Source organism: Nannospalax galili, unplaced genomic scaffold, assembly GCF_000622305.1.
Source record: "Nannospalax galili isolate Female #2095 unplaced genomic scaffold, S.galili_v1.0 scaffold475, whole genome shotgun sequence".
Lineage (NCBI taxonomy): Eukaryota > Metazoa > Chordata > Mammalia > Rodentia > Spalacidae > Nannospalax > Nannospalax galili.
The window spans coordinates 3279505-3296277 of NW_008339435.1; the positions used below are offsets into that span (position 1 = coordinate 3279505).

The window sequence follows — 16773 nt, forward strand, 5'->3', positions numbered from 1 at the left end:
GGAGAGGAGATAAAAAGAAGAGGGAGAGGAGAGAAGAGAAAAAGGGAGAAGTGTGGGGGGGGGGGGGGAGGGAGGGAAGAGAGAATTGTTATGTTCAAATAGTGCCTAGCACAAAGCATTTAATAAATGTTGGCTGTCACCCCTCTAGAGGCTTATGAATTTTAACAAAAGGTTGTGACAACATCTAACTCTGTGAACTTTCATGGCTGACTTCTACTTCTCAGCTCATAGAAGGGAGGGATGTGGTTTTGGGCGCTGTGAAAGCTAGGGCTGCCCTATTCGGAGAAGAGCTCCTCTGGTCTATGAAGTCAAGGAAACTAGGTCAAAATCAGGCAGACTTGTTAACACATCCTGAGCAGCTGGGCTGCAGACCATGCACCTGTAGCCTCCTGCCCACTGCTGTGGACAGCCTCTAGCACTCCTGGGACAATACTGCCCCCAGGAGCAACAAGAGCGGTTGTGTTAACTCGGCTGCAATTAGGGGGGAAGAGGTTTGTTGAATTAAAGACGATAAAGACCCAAAGCTAATCCTACATCAGCACCTGCACTTGAGAAGAGCCCCAGGATGGAGCTCAGGTGGACGAAGGGTTTCTCCAAGTAGAAATGGGTTCAAATCACTGTCTGTCATGCAGCTGAAAATCAGTAAATGTTTGCTAAATGTGGTGTGGAGCCTGTGGACAGCCTCTGCTCTTTGACAGCCAGCAAGTTCCCTCTGGTTCACTCTCCTCTCTTGAAGGGCTTCAGTTTTCCCATCTGAGAACCTACTGAGGAATAAAATTCTGTCCGTTCCCAAGCTGGGGAGCTGGCCAACTACCAAAGGAGATGTATCTCGGACAAGACTCTCTGGCCTCACCCTCTCCTTCTACAATAGAAAGACCATCCACCTGAATTGGGGATCGCATGTCTGGTGGAGAGTCAGGACTTGGTATTTGTCTTTCCTTCTGACTGCTGAACAGTGGAAACTTGGACCTTTCCATGAGGAATGAGGAGCTAAGGAATTGGGCCAAACTGTCAGAAGAGTTGAAAAGGAGGTCAAGGCAACCAGCTCCCCAGGGAAAGGCCGAGAGGGAGAGAGGGAGGTGCAGAGAGCAAAGGGGCTGAGAGGGTCCAGCTGCAGGCAACAGCAGGGTGGTCAGGGAAGAGCAGACGGGGCTGGCAGATGGGTACTGGTGGGTGGGCACAGGCTGGTGGGTAGCTCAGCATTTTTCAAGAGGCAGCTCTTTTGAGTGGGCCAGAGGAGAGGGGCAAAGCTGTACTCTCAAACCCTTTTCCCTTTCCCATTGTATCTCTCTAGGAGACCTAGGAGAGAGTAGTCTGGGCCTGTCAGGACAGGCTTGCCTTCTACGGGTAATGAAAACATTTCAATTAGAAATTAGTAATTTCATGTAGTCCAGAGAGTTCAGCAGGTAAAGGCACTTGCTGCCAAACTAACAACCTGAGTTAGATCTCCAAGATCCACATGTGGAAGGAGAGAGCCAATTCCCACAGGTTGTCCTCTGATGTATACACACAAACTGTAATGTGTACATACACACAAATAACTAAATATAATTTTTTAAAAAAGAGATCAGTAATTTCAATGGATGAGATTTCTTTTCATCTGAGTTGGGAAGCATTTACTATGTTCTGGGTGGCAGGCCCTCAGTGGGATGAAGATGAGGACTACTCTGCCCTGCAGAGGAGGTGATGTTTAGGAGGAGGGCAGGCAAGTCCTCAGCTCCCAGCAGACAGGGCCACAGTAAAGGTAGGGAGTAGACAGTAGAAAGGGGGACACAGCACCAACAGGAGCCATCCTGTGGAGGCTTGGAGGCAAAGACAGCAGCAATAGAACAAAGGAGGGGAGGCCTTCTCACCCTGTGAGTCTGTCCATGAAGACACAAAAGCCCGCTTGAACCATGGATTCAAATCAGAGAGATCCAGCCATCATACAGTCACAGGGAAAGGAGTAGGCAGCTCTTGTCTTTCCTTTAATCTGGTTTACTTAAAGGAAGATTTCAAGACAGAAACGGGAAAGAAGGAAATCCCACCACTGTACTCGATTTCTTACTACCCATTTACCTCCCCCTAAACCTACTTAACAGTCCACTGATCCTCCCTGATGTCTTCAGAGCCGAGCACCTCCTCTGTTGGGTCCCTCACATCACCCCCATCCATGCTTCCTTCCTCCCTGTCTCCTCCCCACAACGCCCCGGTGTCTTTAAGGCACAGTCTGCATTGACTTAGCTCTGCTGCCACCTGGATCTCACTGGGGGATGGAGCAGAAGGAGGTGCAGGTTCCACAGTCAGGAAGGTTAGTTACTGTGTCACCACCACAGACCTCCCTCAGAAGAGCCCATCCCTTCTGTAAAGAAAGAAGTTCTGTAGGACTGGAGGGAGGAAGGAGGGAAGGCGCTGACTGTTCATCAGAGCTGCCACTGAAATGCAATCTCATCTTCATCTCATGCACTACTGATAATCTCTACCAGCCATTTTGGCCAGAAACTGACAGCCCCCCTGGTCTAAATTTAGCAGATAAATCAGAGCTGATGCTTGGCTAGTATGAACCATACTCATAATTAAAATATTAAAATGCTTCCATGGAAAATGATATAGTCATTGCAATAAATGGTACACACACACACACACACGCAATTTAATGGTAGAAATTCCAAACCATACCTCTGTCAGTGGCTTGTTTAACCACACTTGAGACTGTTCTTGGCTCACAACCATTATTACTAGAAGCTGTACCTGATTACCAAGGGTAATCCTTCACCACAGATTTGGATGGCAACATAGAGGAAGGCACTGACCTTAGGTTCAGTAGCCTCTTGAAGTGGATCAGAAACTCAGTACCCAAGCAGTAAGGCTCTTCCTGCCCCTTACTTCAGCATGTGGGCTGGCTGTCCCTGTGTTCTCAAACACAGAGACAGACATGCCTGAATTCTACAACTAAACATCCAACCTCATTGCCTACAGGAGACTGCCTCTCTCTGAAATTACTCAGATTGCCCCAGCTCAGGTTCTATAAATAGTGATAGCAGTTCCCCATACTCAAGTTATAAATTCTCCTACCAGGGACCATAGACTCAGCTTTGGTGAATCCATCACCTACCAACCAGCTAGGTTCCATTACACCTTTTGTTACACAATGAGCTTGAACGAACTCCTCCAAGCATCTATCCCTGCCTGGTCAGAGGACCACACACACTTGCTTTTCCCTCCTAGCTCTCATCAGATTCTCTCTCTCACTTACCTTTCTATTCTCTTTGCCGATTAAGCTTCAAGAACTTTGAAAACTTTATGGTCTCCTGATCAGCTAGCTGTGTGTGGGACCTGTCCTCAGAGAATTCTGACGAGATCTACTTTCAAGATTTCCTCCTTTGGACTGGAGATATGGCTCAGTGGTTAAGAGCACTGGCTGATCTTGCAAAGGACCCAGCACCCACATGGCAGCTAACAACTGTCCATAACTCCAGTTCTAGGGGATCCGACACCCTCTTCTGGTCTCTGTGGGCACTGCACAACACAGGTACACCATGTGCATCATGTGCATTCAATGCCTGAAGCCAGAAGGCGGCGTTGGATCCCCTGGAGCTAAGTTACAATGGTTGTTAGCTACAGCATGGGTGCTGGGACCCAAACCCAAGTCCTTTGCAAGAGCAGCCAGTGCTCCTAACCACTGAGCCATCTCTCCAGCCCCTTGCTCATCTGAGACAGGCTCTATGCTTCCCAAGCTGTTCTAGATGAGTGTCCCTTGGGCTCCACAGACATTCCTTCCCCAGGCTTAGCCTCCCCAGTGGCAAGAACTACACATGGGCACTGTTGCCATGGACAGCAAGATCTCAGTCTATTTTTTGTGGGGTTTTTCTGCTTTTGCAAGGCCTTACAACTACTCTACCACAGATAATCAGTCAAGATAGTTTTAATGGCAACTTTCAAATTTCTTGTAATTTGGTATCTCGCTACCCTTTCTGTTACTGCTTTATTTCCAGTGTGTCAGTTGCGGCCTCTTGTTAGGGCCAGATATTTTAACAACTCTGGTTCTGGTCTTTCTCCTCCTGTATCCCCAGGGTTTGTTATGACTTAGTGACTAATGTAGTCACAGCCTTGGTTAGGCCACAGTATTCTTGGAAAATAGTAGTTTTAGGCATACTTTTCTCTTTCTCTGAAGCTCAGCAGTTAAAAACTCCCGAGTGTCTACTGAGTGCTCGATTGCCTTCAGCAGTGCTCTGAAGCAGAAAGTGACCTACAAACAAATCCAGTCACATGGGAATCTTTTAAAGGAATTCCAAGGTCTGGTTTTCCTATTTGAGTTCCAGGAAGCAACTGGAACTGTTTTATTCCCGTCCTCTCCTACACACTTGGTGGTCTTCAGTTCAGAGTGACTTTAGATGGTATGTTCAACGTCTTCTGTTGCTTTTAGCAGTCCCTCTATGGTTGGGCCTAAGTTCGAATTTACTCGCCGTTTACAAATGTTTCTTCTGGACGTCATAGTCCAGGGCAGCAGAACTGGGACAACCACAGGCTTCTGACTGCCACCTCCTTCACCTCTACTCCAGGAGCCAAGTGCTTTGTGAGGGGAGGCAGCAGCCTAAGGCCTTCTCAATGCACTTTCCTGGCCCAGAACCACCACTTCACAAGCCAGAGCAAAGATGATCTGCGCATCCCAGCATTCTAAGAGCACCACACCCAAGGCGCCTCTGCCTGGAGAGGAAGAAGAGGAGCCACACCTCTCAGCAGCACCGAGGTGAGGCTCAACCCCAGCAAAAGCTTCGGGGGGCATAATGGGAAACACTGCCACCCTGTTCTTCCCAAGAGGAGAGTCGCCAAGTACTCCACACTGCTAGGCACACAGGGAAGTGCAGTCTAGGACCAGACAAGACGGAGCACACAAAGAATTTTCAGAGATGTTCTTGAGGTGGAGGCTTTTCATCTAGTATTTGTTTACAGGACCATTAACAGAGGCTTTAACTGTTTCACATAATTTGTCTCATTGGCGTGTAGGAAAGAGCTTCTTACATTGTCATTGTGGAAGTCTCAATTCTGTCTCTGATTTCACTCTGTAGCCCAGGTTGGTCTTGAACTCAGAGCAATCTTCTTGCCTCGGCCTGCCAAATGCTGGGATTTTAGGCATGAACCACCATGTCCATCTGGTTCTCTATTTTAACTCACCAAAACTAACATCACTTCGTATAACACACCCTCATGCACCACTTAAATGCTCATTAGCCCTTGTGTTTTCAGGTTTCCTTCTGATGCCATTTTTCTTTCCTCAGTGCACATGCTCAAGAGCTCAGTCAGTAAGGCTACGTTGGGAGAGGCTCTTGCTTTATGCCTGCCATGTCACAGTCCTACCCTCTGGCTAGGTACAGAATTCTACATCGACGCTTTCTCTCAGCACAGAAAATAGTTCATTCTCCCAGTTCTATTCTGAGGTAGCCATAACACTAAGTGGCATTACTGTGGTCAGGCCTTTCCTTAATCTTTAAAAGGAAGTACCATCTATTTTGTTTCATTTTTCGAGACAGGGTCGCCTTGTGGGCCCAGCTGGCCTGGAGGTCACTGTGTAGACCAAGAGGTCACTGTAGACCAGGCTTGCCTCAATCTCAGATCTCATAGAGATCCACTTGCCCCTCTGCCTCCTGAATGCTGGGATTAAAGATGTGTACCACCTGCCTGACTAGACCACCTATTTTTGGTGGTTCCCTATGTAAGGATGCTATTGACACCCTCTTTGTACTCTTTTAAAACATTGTTCATCTTCTAAAACTGAGCTTATTGAACCTAAGTGTTAATTTACTTCTTAGATTCTCCAAATCTAAAGATGTGTGACTTGGGGCCAGTGATATGGTTCAGCAGGTAAAGGCAATTGCTGCCAAGACTGATGGTCTAAGTTCAATCCCCAGGACCCACATGGAAGGAAAGAATCGACTCCCTGGGTTGTCCTCTGACTTCCACATGTACACACATAGATATACACAGGCACGTGCAACAAATGTAATAAAACTTTAATGAAAATTAAAAGCTGTGTGACTTTAAATCAAATTTTGGGGAAATCCTGAGGCTGGAGAAATGGCTAAGCAGTTAAACGCACTGGCTGCTCTTGCAGAGGATCTGGGTTCGATTCCCAGCATCCACATGGTAGCTGACAACTGATGGTAACTCCAGTTCCAGGGGAGTCCAATGCCCTCTTCTGACCTCTGTGGGCAATGCATTACACAGGCACACTTACCCACATGCAGGCAATATACCCATCACATAAAATAAAAAATAACTTCCTTCTGGTATTCTTATGTTCACTAACCTTTTCAAAACATCTATCATTTTATTTTTATGTTTATTGAATCTCATGATATAGCCTTGGATGGCCTGAAGCCTGCTATATAGATCATGCTGGCCTTGAACTCAGAGATCCATCTGCCTCTGCCCCAAGTGCTGGGATAAAAGGTGTGTGCCCCCACACCAACTTATTTTTAATTATGTGTATCATGCAGAGAGGGTGTATATACGCAGGTGCTCACAGAGGCCAGAAAAAGCCAGATCACCTGGAGCTGAAATTACAATGGTTATGAGTCACCCTATGTGGGTGCTGGGAATCGAACCTGGGTCCTCTGCAGGAGAACAAACTCTTACCTGCTAAGCCATCTCTTCAGTCCCTGCTATCTTCTCACATCTTTCCTGGTCTGACTCTACACTGCATTCTAGTTCATTTTATCTTGATCTCATCAGTTTTAATTTTCATGTCTACCAGTTTTATTGTTTTCAAATGTGGCCATCTTTCTTTTATACGTTCTTACATATTTTCCTACCACAATTATTTAAACATCTGATTGCTCCTTTTAGTACATTTGTTGTTTGTTTGTGGGCACACATGCCAGGGCATGTCTGTGGTCAGAGGACAACTTGCAAAGAATCAGTTCTCTCCTTCTACACATGGGTCCTGGATATTAAACTCAAGTCATCAGGCTTAGCAGCAAGTGCCTTTACCTCCTGAGCCATCTTTCAGCCTGCTCCTTTAAAAAACAAAACAAAACAAAACAAAAAACCACTCTTCTCTACTCCTTACTGTGCCTATACTATCATGTCTCAAAAGGCTGGTCTCCTCAACAATGGAGGAGGGGCATGGCCTGATAGGATGCTTAAGCACACAGGAGATCATAGCTTGGATTTCCAGTACTATATACATACATACACACATAATACCAGACTGTTATTCTCATTTTAGAAATGTCAAAACATGGTTTTGTCAGTTTTCTGACTTCAATGATTCCAAGACAATTAGAATACCATGAAAATTTGTTGCAACTGATTCTAAAGAGCTGTTGAGAGCAGACGTGCTTTTGGTAAGTGCCCAGCATCATCTCAAACCTCACAACACTGTAACTCATTATTTTTTATTATTTCTTTAATTTTATGTGTATGAGTGTAAGTGCACCCATGTCATGCAATGCCCGAGGAAGTCAGAAGAGGGCATCAGATCTCCTGGAACTGGAGTTATGGATGGTCATTACTGGTCACGTGGGTGCTGAGAATCGAACCCAGACTGCCTCTGCCTTCTAAGTGCTGTAATTAAAGGCATGTGCCACCATGAAAAAAATTTTTTTTCCAGAAAAAGTCTTATGTAGCCCAGGCTGGCCTCAACATATGTAGCTGAAGATGACTTTAAACTTCTAATCCTCCTGCCTCTACCTCCTGAGTGCTGGGATTACAGGCATGTACCACCATACCCACTTTATGTTGTATGAAAGATTGAACCCATGCTAGGCAAACACTCTACCAAGCCTATCTATACTTAGTGGTGGACTCTAAATGCTACAATACCAACCTGCCAAGCAAGATGTGCCTACTGGTGCAATAGTGGCACACACTGTTACAGGGGTAACTGTCCTAGTTAGCTTTGTTATTTGACACAGACTAGAGTCATTTGAAAAGAAAGCCTCACCTGAGGAATCCCCTAGGATCTGGCTGGCATGTGGACTCTCATGGGGGATTCTTGATGCAGGAGGGCCCAGACCTGTGACAGCACCATCCTTAGAAGGTGGTCCTGGGCTTTGCAAGAAGCTAAGCACGAGCCTGTGAGTAAACCAGCAGGCAGAGTACCTCCATTGTTTTTCTGCTTTAAGTTCCTCCTTCAGCTCTTGCCCTGACTTCCCTCAGTGATAGACTGTGACCTGGAGGTATAAGTCAAAAACCCCTTTCCTCCCCTAAGTTAAATGGCCATGTTGTCAAACTGCCTTCTAAATATTTATGTTTATGCCCATAGATTATTACTGCTCCCAGCTTTGGCCAGAGAAGCTCCTTTGGCAATGGGCAGCAGTCAATGCAGGGACGTATAACTGGTCAAAGTGCTGAGATTATGTGACTGAGTGCTCAGGCCTAAATGGGACATTTATATCAACTCCTCCAAAGCTCAGAGAATGCTGTGGAAGAGGTGGCAGAAAAAAACATCTAAGAGCCGGATGATAGAGGAGTGCTACCAGACTCGGTCTTCTGGACATGGCATGGCTACTGCACTCATGAACTCACAGCAGCCATAATTGCCAGCACTGGGTTAAGCCCTTAACAGTCCAGCACTGGGCGGGAGAGGGGCTCACGAGGCTCCACCCCTAGCAGAAGAGCTATTGGTAATTGATGGCTTCAGGGGAGGAGGAACCATTTTTCTTGAGGGGTGTGTTCACTGGTACACTGTCCTCATTCCAGTGGATGGCCCCACACCCATGCAGCACTAACTGGACCCAGTGGGTTATTTAAAAAAAAAAATTAAGAAGACAAGAAGGAGGGTGAGTAAAGTATTGGAGGGGTCTCAGGAAGTGGGAAGAGAAAATTCAGTTGGATATGATCAAGATACATTATATACATGTATGAGATTGTCGAAGAATAATTTTCTAAAAATACAAGTCTGTAAAGAAGTTGAACCACTACAATATTCATCTGCTTCCACTAAGAATCACCAGTCTGATTCTGCTGCATCTGCATTACAAATATGCTTTATATACACAATGCTACTTTTGCCTAAGTATTGGAAACAAGTAAACAGAAGACATTCCACCTCTAGCAATTTTAAACGTGAAAAAGACCATCTTCTACACAAGCATAAAGCTACTGTCATACCTTATAAAATTAAACATTTCCATATCCTGTAAGAGTTCATACACAACATTTCTGAAATGTCCCTCAAATGTGTTTACTGGCCGAGCTTCTGTAATTCAAAATCAAATCCAAGCTGGGTACAGAACAGAGGCTTATCATCCTAGCTCCCCAGGAGGCTGAGGTGAGATTATCTGCACCTAAGAGTTCAAGTCTAGATGACCCTGCCACAGCACAAAACAGAAAAAACAAACAGCAAGCTCTCATCTTGCACTCGACTGCTGCATCTAGAATAGTCTTCATCAGCTTTTAATGCATTTACTCTTTTCTTTTTTAAAAATACAGACCAAAGGTCTTATACATGCTCCACATTCCAGTTTTGTTTAAATATCTCACATAATCAGATTTGGATCAAATGTCACACCAAGGCCTAACAGAGCTTTTGAGTATGTTTACAATTAATTTAAAGATAAGCTTTCTTCATCAATAAAAAGGAAAGATTTTCCTTTCTCTTTTTTTCCAAAAATTTTAGTATTGAGACAGGGTCTCACTATGTAGCCCAAGCTGGTCCTGAAATTAAGAACCTCTTGTCTCAGCCTCTTAAGTGCTGGGATTACAGACCTACAATACCACAACAGGCCAAGATGTCACTTTTCTAATCTGTCCCTTTTCATGGCCATACGAAACATGAAAAATCTTTCAAAAATTTACTGTAAATCAATCCTGTGCTACGACCAACCGACACCCACCCATCTTATGAATTCCATGAGCTGGGTATAACCATTCCCATTTCACAAATGTGTCAAGTGATTTCCAGAAAGGTCCACATTAGTAAATTGTAAAACTAGGAATCAAACCAAAGTCTAAATAATGAATGACCAAAATCCACTTTCATTTGCTACATAAAAACGCATCTAGATGGGAAACAATGAGGACTTCCACCCTGTGCTCTACCTGGTTGTTTGTGCATTTAACTTCTACACAACCTAAAGAAAGGCCATGGAGGAAATTCCCCCAAACAAGTTTACACTCCATCATTCCTTCTGTGTTTCATTCATCTAGCCTATAGAGTTCATGCTGCTCAGTCTGGAACAGCTCTTACAGAGCCCATGGTTTCCTTATCGCTAAACTCATTGCTCATTGTTATCTTATCACTTGCCAACAGTCTCACCACACCTCTCCCCCCTTTATCTTCTGTGATTAACCCAGTCTCCTTCCTGGAGTTTTCTTTTCCTAATTCAGGCCGGACATAGTGACACACATCTTTAATCCCAGCACTCAAGGTGGATCTCTGTGAGTTTGAGGCCAGCGTGGTCTACATGGCAAGTTCCAGACCAGCCAGGGCCACATAGTGAGACCCTGTCTCAAAACACAAACAAACAAAAAAAAAAACCCCAGCAAAAACTATTTCCTCTGTTACTTTAACTGTTCTCAGTCTATAAATTTCCTAGACAGTATCACATTCTTCCAATGTTTTGGTTATCTCCTATTATGCCAGTGGCTCAACCTAGACATTTACAGTATGCCTACCATGACAAGAGTGTGATAAGTAAAAGTAGACATGATTCCTAGATAAGATAGACTTATCTCCAGACCAGGAATCTTTTATGAGCACCAAAACCATAATAAACACCTGGCACCTGTGTTTCCCACTCGTCCCTAACACTTAACCATATTTCAAACTGAACTCATGTCCCCCTCCATTTATAACTATTCTTTTCTCTCCTAGCTTAGGTGCTAGTTGCCACCTGGTGTCAGTTACTTTCTAAATCTCCACTCTACAACCAAACAGCTAGTTTAAGGCTCACCTGGATTATGTAGCCTATGACTGCATCCTCACTGCCAATCTTCCCAATAACCCATTCTTCACAATCAAAATGTTTCAAAAAGCTAAATCTGATTTTATCACCCTCTACTGTCTTCCTGCTTAAAATTCAAGAACTTGTTGGCCTCAGTATAAGTGCTAAAGCCTTTTTCCATGACTGTTTCAATTCTTCAGCTCAGTGTCTTACCACCCCAACTTGCAGTATTACAGTAGAACTGAATATCTTAGTTCCTGGAGTGGAAACATGTTCTCTTTCTACAGGCTTCTGCATAGTACAACCTCTTTCATTCTTTGCCTGGCCCACTGTGTATTTTTATGAATGAAAACAGTGACTTCTCTTGATGAAAGTTGGATCAGAGGCTCTCCTGTTGTCTTCAGCTACATTCTGTGCTAATCCCAGTCCTATTTTTCTAATAGCAGAACTACTGTGAAGGCTGAGGCAACATTTTCTCTTGTTCTACTGTCTAGCATACTGTATAAACCTTAATGAATTGCAATTCAGTCTCTACTCGAGAAGAAAAAAAAAAGAAATTCATTTGAAAACTTTTGCAATTTTCTAATTTAATAGAAATAACCAAAACAATGTGGTTTTCAAACAAGGCTTCAAACTAATCTAATACAACTTCTACAACACATTCCAGAGCATTGTAACAAGAATTATTTACAGGCAGCTAATGTATTAAATAACCACGAAAAGAAAAAAATTTGCTTTTATTACACACCAGCAAAAACACAGGAACAGAACAATTAGAAACTGCAACCTTGTTTTAAAAATTAAATATTGTTTAGCGAATACAATACCACAGAAACAGCACTTTTTCTTTAAGAATCATATTGAAGGGTAGTTAACTATGTGCAAAAATAGTAGTAAGAATAATGAGGGGAGGAGACCAGCTGAAATACTGGAAGAAAGAACTAGTAAGGCTGTGAATTTAAAACCCTTTGTGTGTGGGTGAGCACGTAGAAAAATTAACAGGCTTTCCAATCGCACACATCTTGTGTTATAGGCTTATATACATGTTTCACTGCTTTTTAAAAGAGTAAATGCCTACATTTCTCAGACCAGAAGCAGACATGCATTTCATTCTTAAGAATGAAATTTAGGCCACAACTGAATGGGAATATTGTGGTGGTACTTAAAAAAAATCATTTTGGTACCTTCTCACATATAAATCTGTTCAATGTAACAGAATATCATTTCAGTTTTTAAATACCACTTGCTAGAAAAGGGCTAAATTTAATTCTATACATTCTGTAGTTTGATATGACGAATATGCCCAACTTATTTTTGAAGATAATTTTGTTCCTAAGATACAATAAAAATATATAAAGGATCATGTAAGGAAACATAAGAAACTAAGATGGGAGAAATGCATTTCTGACCAAGTAAAACATGCACTTGGCCAAGTAAAAGAAGCCATTATATCCAAGAGTAAACGTTGAAATCTGAAATGTCTATGTAAACTGTGGCATATAAATTTTTTTCCTTAAAAAAGTACCTTCCGTTTTTTTACTCAAACAGCTACTTTTAAAAAAATATGCAACTTTCCCCAATTTTTTAAAATAAAATGCCACAATATATTGTCATTACTTCCAGCATACATTTAAATTTCTTAATTTTTTAAAAGATAGATTGGGTGATATGCATACAAACTTTGCTATAAAATCACCATCCAGGAGAAGATTATGACATGCTATTAGGCAACAGACTTAAAGCAGCGTTATTGCTTTCTCAAGGAAGAGCTAACTGGGAGAAACAAGTTAACATCCACGTCGGGTCTAAGATCCAACTGGAATACACCTTGAAAACCTTAATCACCTTCAGCAGATAATAAAAATGGCATAAATTAAGAATACATGTATGAATTAAGAATCTTCAAAAATTTCTGTGCATGTATATGATGTGTGTATGCATGTTCATGTAAGGGCACACATGTGCCATGGTTCATGTGTGGAGATCAGAGGACCTCCAGGTGTTGATCCTACCTTCCATCTTGTTTGACAGAGGCTCTCGTTTGCCACTGCGTATACCAGGCTAGCTGGCCCATGAGCTTCTGGAGCGTCTCCTGACTCTGCCTCCCATCTTGCTGTAGGAGCCCTGGGATTACAGATGTGCACTACTGTGCCAGGCTTCCCATGGGCTCTGGGGATCCAAGCTCAGGTCCTCATGCTTATGCAGCAAGCCACGAAGCCATCTCTCCAGTACTAAGAATCTTGTTTTAATTCAGAGTTGGGGTGGGCAGATTCTTTTCTTTTTTTTAAAAAAAAAAAAAACAAACTACCCACTGACCCAATGCTGAGTATACAAATGAGCAGTGTTGGTTATGACAAGAAATGAAATGTACTATATGTACTATGTATGAAAGAGGCTGGGCAACAGATGTAAATGCTAAGGGAGAAGGGCTGCAGCATCTACTCCCATTGTGGATAGAACAGACTGTTCAATAACATGTAGTAGGCCACTATCCAAGGGCAGAGCTGGAAGACCTGAATCTGTTGGCTCACTAACACTAATCACTAATAATTACATGGCAGGATACCTGCTGAGGTAATTGATAAATCTATAATTTGCACACTTTAAAGCATTATTTCTTTGGGTTAACTAAAAATCTCAAAACTTGTTATAAGAAATAATGAGAACTGACATTTAAAATGACCTAAGATTTCCTCATGTTAGAAACAGAAGTGGGAAAGACCAATTTGTTGATTTCAAAAAGAATAATTTCAGCAGTGGATCTACTATCACAGCTCCATGGCAACAGTTTGCTGTTTCCACATAGAGCACAGCCCACAATCTAATCCAACTCTAGAGCTCTCGCACACTGCACACTGTAAAACAATTCAGTCACCCAGTCAATCAGTGGAGCCAAGTGCTGAAAAATATAAATTAAGGCCAGCAGAATAGATCAAGAACATTTGTTCTTAGTTTTCTAATGGGAAAAATAAACTAAAGTTCATTTAAGAACTTCCAAAGTTTTTAAGCAATCGTTATTATGTGGACTTTTCTCCAAATCTAAGATGCAGGCTATAATAAAGAATATAAATACGAGGGTATCAAAACAACTGTGTTCAGAAACTAACAGGTACTCTATGTTTGTCTCTTTAAAACAGGAAAAAAATATAAGTAACTTGAATGTGAATTTAAATTTTTATACTTTTAAACATACTTGTTAAAACTGAACAAACCAGCTTGAAAACACAAGGATTAGTGTGCAAAAAAAGGCTTCATGAAAGTTAAAATGAACATCATTTAAGAGTAGCCTGTTGACAGCTATTAATTTAATAATTCCTCAGCAATAGGACTACCTTTGTGAACAGAAATGGAGCCTATTAAATGCTGACAGTAAAGCATCTTATTAATCAACTATCTTAAAAGGGGAAAACAAAGCCCCAGCTAACATGAGAATGCCTTTAAGGAGCACATTATCTCTCAGGACTCCAAATATTGAGAAATATTTGCTTAAAATTTATGTCTAGCCCCATTGGCAGAGGTTATTTATGACATGTTACCTAAGAATTTTGAAAAGAATTCCTATGAGGAGCAAGTACAAAATACTGGAACTCAAAGGCTTTCCACAATGAAGCCACACTCCTACCCCTCACTTCCCAGAAGTGTGCCCTTAGAGACATGTCTACTGACAAACTGAAATGATGGATACTGTAAAGAGGGAGAAACAGTGTAAATAAAAGATTATATTTCTCCCTCTCACCCAAAAAAAACAAAAACCAAAAACCAAAAAACAGAACTTGAAAAAGGATAGAACTAGTAAAAGGATAGAACAATTTGGAGCATTTTTAAAAGCTTAACTTTTAACAGAAGAAAGAAAAGCTAGAAGGGAGCCAGGGCATGAAGAATAATAAAATCAATGTTGTTTAAATACATCACTAAAAGACCTAAATCACATTTCTCTTTACCCCCATCCCTTGTTAGAAAAGAAAAACAACCCAAAGGAATCTGTGTAATAATTTCTTTAGAGCATTTTATTTGATTCAATGCGCACTAAAAATATTTACTTCTTAGACAATTATGTCAAATAGTTTTCCAAGGAAGTCTACAGTCTGAACTGCTTAAGCTGAATTTTTTAAAAGGCAAATGACTTGCCACAAATCTGCTGACATCTGAAAAATACCTACTAGTGAATTCTTCTATTTTGGTCACTTTATGTTCTAATGTGTCCGTACAAAAGTAGAACAACTTTAACCCAGCAGAGAAGCCTGTTCACAGTCTAGAACACACATTTTAATCTGAGCATCACAATGAAGAGAAGGAAAGTGAACCAGAGCCAGGTTAGTTTATCTGCATCAGGTACTGTCCTGTCATCAGGGTAGTAAAGGTGGGTTTACTCCAATTACCATTCAAGTGGGGATTGGCTCATTTTCAGGATTTACTTACAGGTTTCTTCTAAGTCATTTAAAGCCCTCAGTCCATGCAAATGTCCCACTTGGTGGACGGATGAGTAATCTAACCCCACCGGGTTTATTTCAATATTTTGATATTTCAATAATAAGCTGCTTCTGAAGATTTTTGAGAAGTCTGTTCTCTATTAAAATAAGATAGAACCTCAAAATATGAATGTGAACATTAGAAATAGACAGCATATATTACAAATCCATTCTTGATAGGAACATTAGTAAGAATACACATTAGCTTAAAAAACAGGCTCAGCAAATGTTGCTGATCTGACAGAAGTCTGAGTTCACTATTTACAAATAAGACAAAGTGAAATACAGAAAATTGTACACATTTGGTAGCTGACAGATTACAGTTTACCAGTAGTGGTCTACTGGAAAACTGGTATGAAGAAAGACTGGACAAGAGCCAGTTGTTACCTTCTCAATCAAATTTATATGTACAGAAAATTAATTCTGAAATAAATGTTCTGCCTTTTGAGGGAATAACTATGATCAAATGAATCTGACTGGGAAGTACAGCTGTTTGGAAGGGTTTTCTGGAAATAACTACTGTAAATTTGTATGATCCACTACTGAAAAGTTACCATATTCATTTCAGTACACCACTCAAGTTGACAAAATGATCAATGGTCATGTTTGTAGAAAATAAAACTACTATTGAATCCTTCAAACCAATTTAAAAACTAAGGCCCAACAGCATGAAAATGAGAAAAAAATTACAGTGGCATGATTCAATATATCTCTACTGACATTAAAGTGGAATCTGACCTACTTTGATTTTTTAACCAGAAAACAATCGATTTGTGTGAAGGGGGAGGCTTAAAAGTTGTTCCAGTAACTATGCACTCTAGCAAAGAGACTCTTATCAAGCAACACGAGCCTCATATACTTGCTTGATCCAGTATCCTGCACCAATTAATATACATGATTATCTAAGTTTCTAGTTCTAACAACTAGATAACCATCTTCATTTGTAACAAGTCCTCAAATCATTTTGCTTTTGATTTTGTTCTTAAAGTTGCAAATACAGTTCTCTCCCCCTTTCTTGACAAGAATGTTTTCTGTGTCCATTATTTCAATCTAATACTGTATGAAAGCTATCGGCTTCTTTAAGGAGGTACCCAATGTAGGCAGGATATTCCAGTAACACTTAAATAAAAGGTGTGTTTTGTGTTTTTTTTTTTTTTCCTTCTTCTGTTCTTTCTTAAAACAATTTAAGTCCACGTCATTTTACTTTATATGTACTGGTCTCTCATCTGACTTTAGGCGTTTTCTACGGGGTTGTATAAAGTCTTCATCAGAGTCCTCCGTAACATCACCATCATCCTCTTCCTGTTCAAACTCTGGCAAAGGAGCGAAGGTCCTGTCTGAGTAGATCTCTGAGAGTTTATCTTCAAAGTACAATGCAACTGCTTTCCCTGCCTGAGCTACTTCTGAATCAGCCTGCAAGCAAAAGATAGGAATAT

At 41.6% G+C, this 16773-nt stretch overlaps 1 protein-coding gene across 2 annotated transcripts in view; it reads right to left on the reverse strand.

Moving 5' to 3' along the window:
• Positions 1–11435: 11435 nt before the first annotated feature.
• The window catches only part of Trim33 (tripartite motif containing 33), a 111536-nt gene continuing 106198 nt past the window's right edge, over positions 11436–16773 (reverse strand). For both annotated transcript variants that reach the window (XM_029563996.1, XM_029563995.1), the window contains one exon: positions 11436–16750. In XM_029563996.1, the coding sequence (XP_029419856.1) occupies positions 16538–16750 (213 nt within the window). In that variant the 3' untranslated portion in view covers positions 11436–16537. The remainder of the gene's footprint in view (positions 16751–16773) is intronic.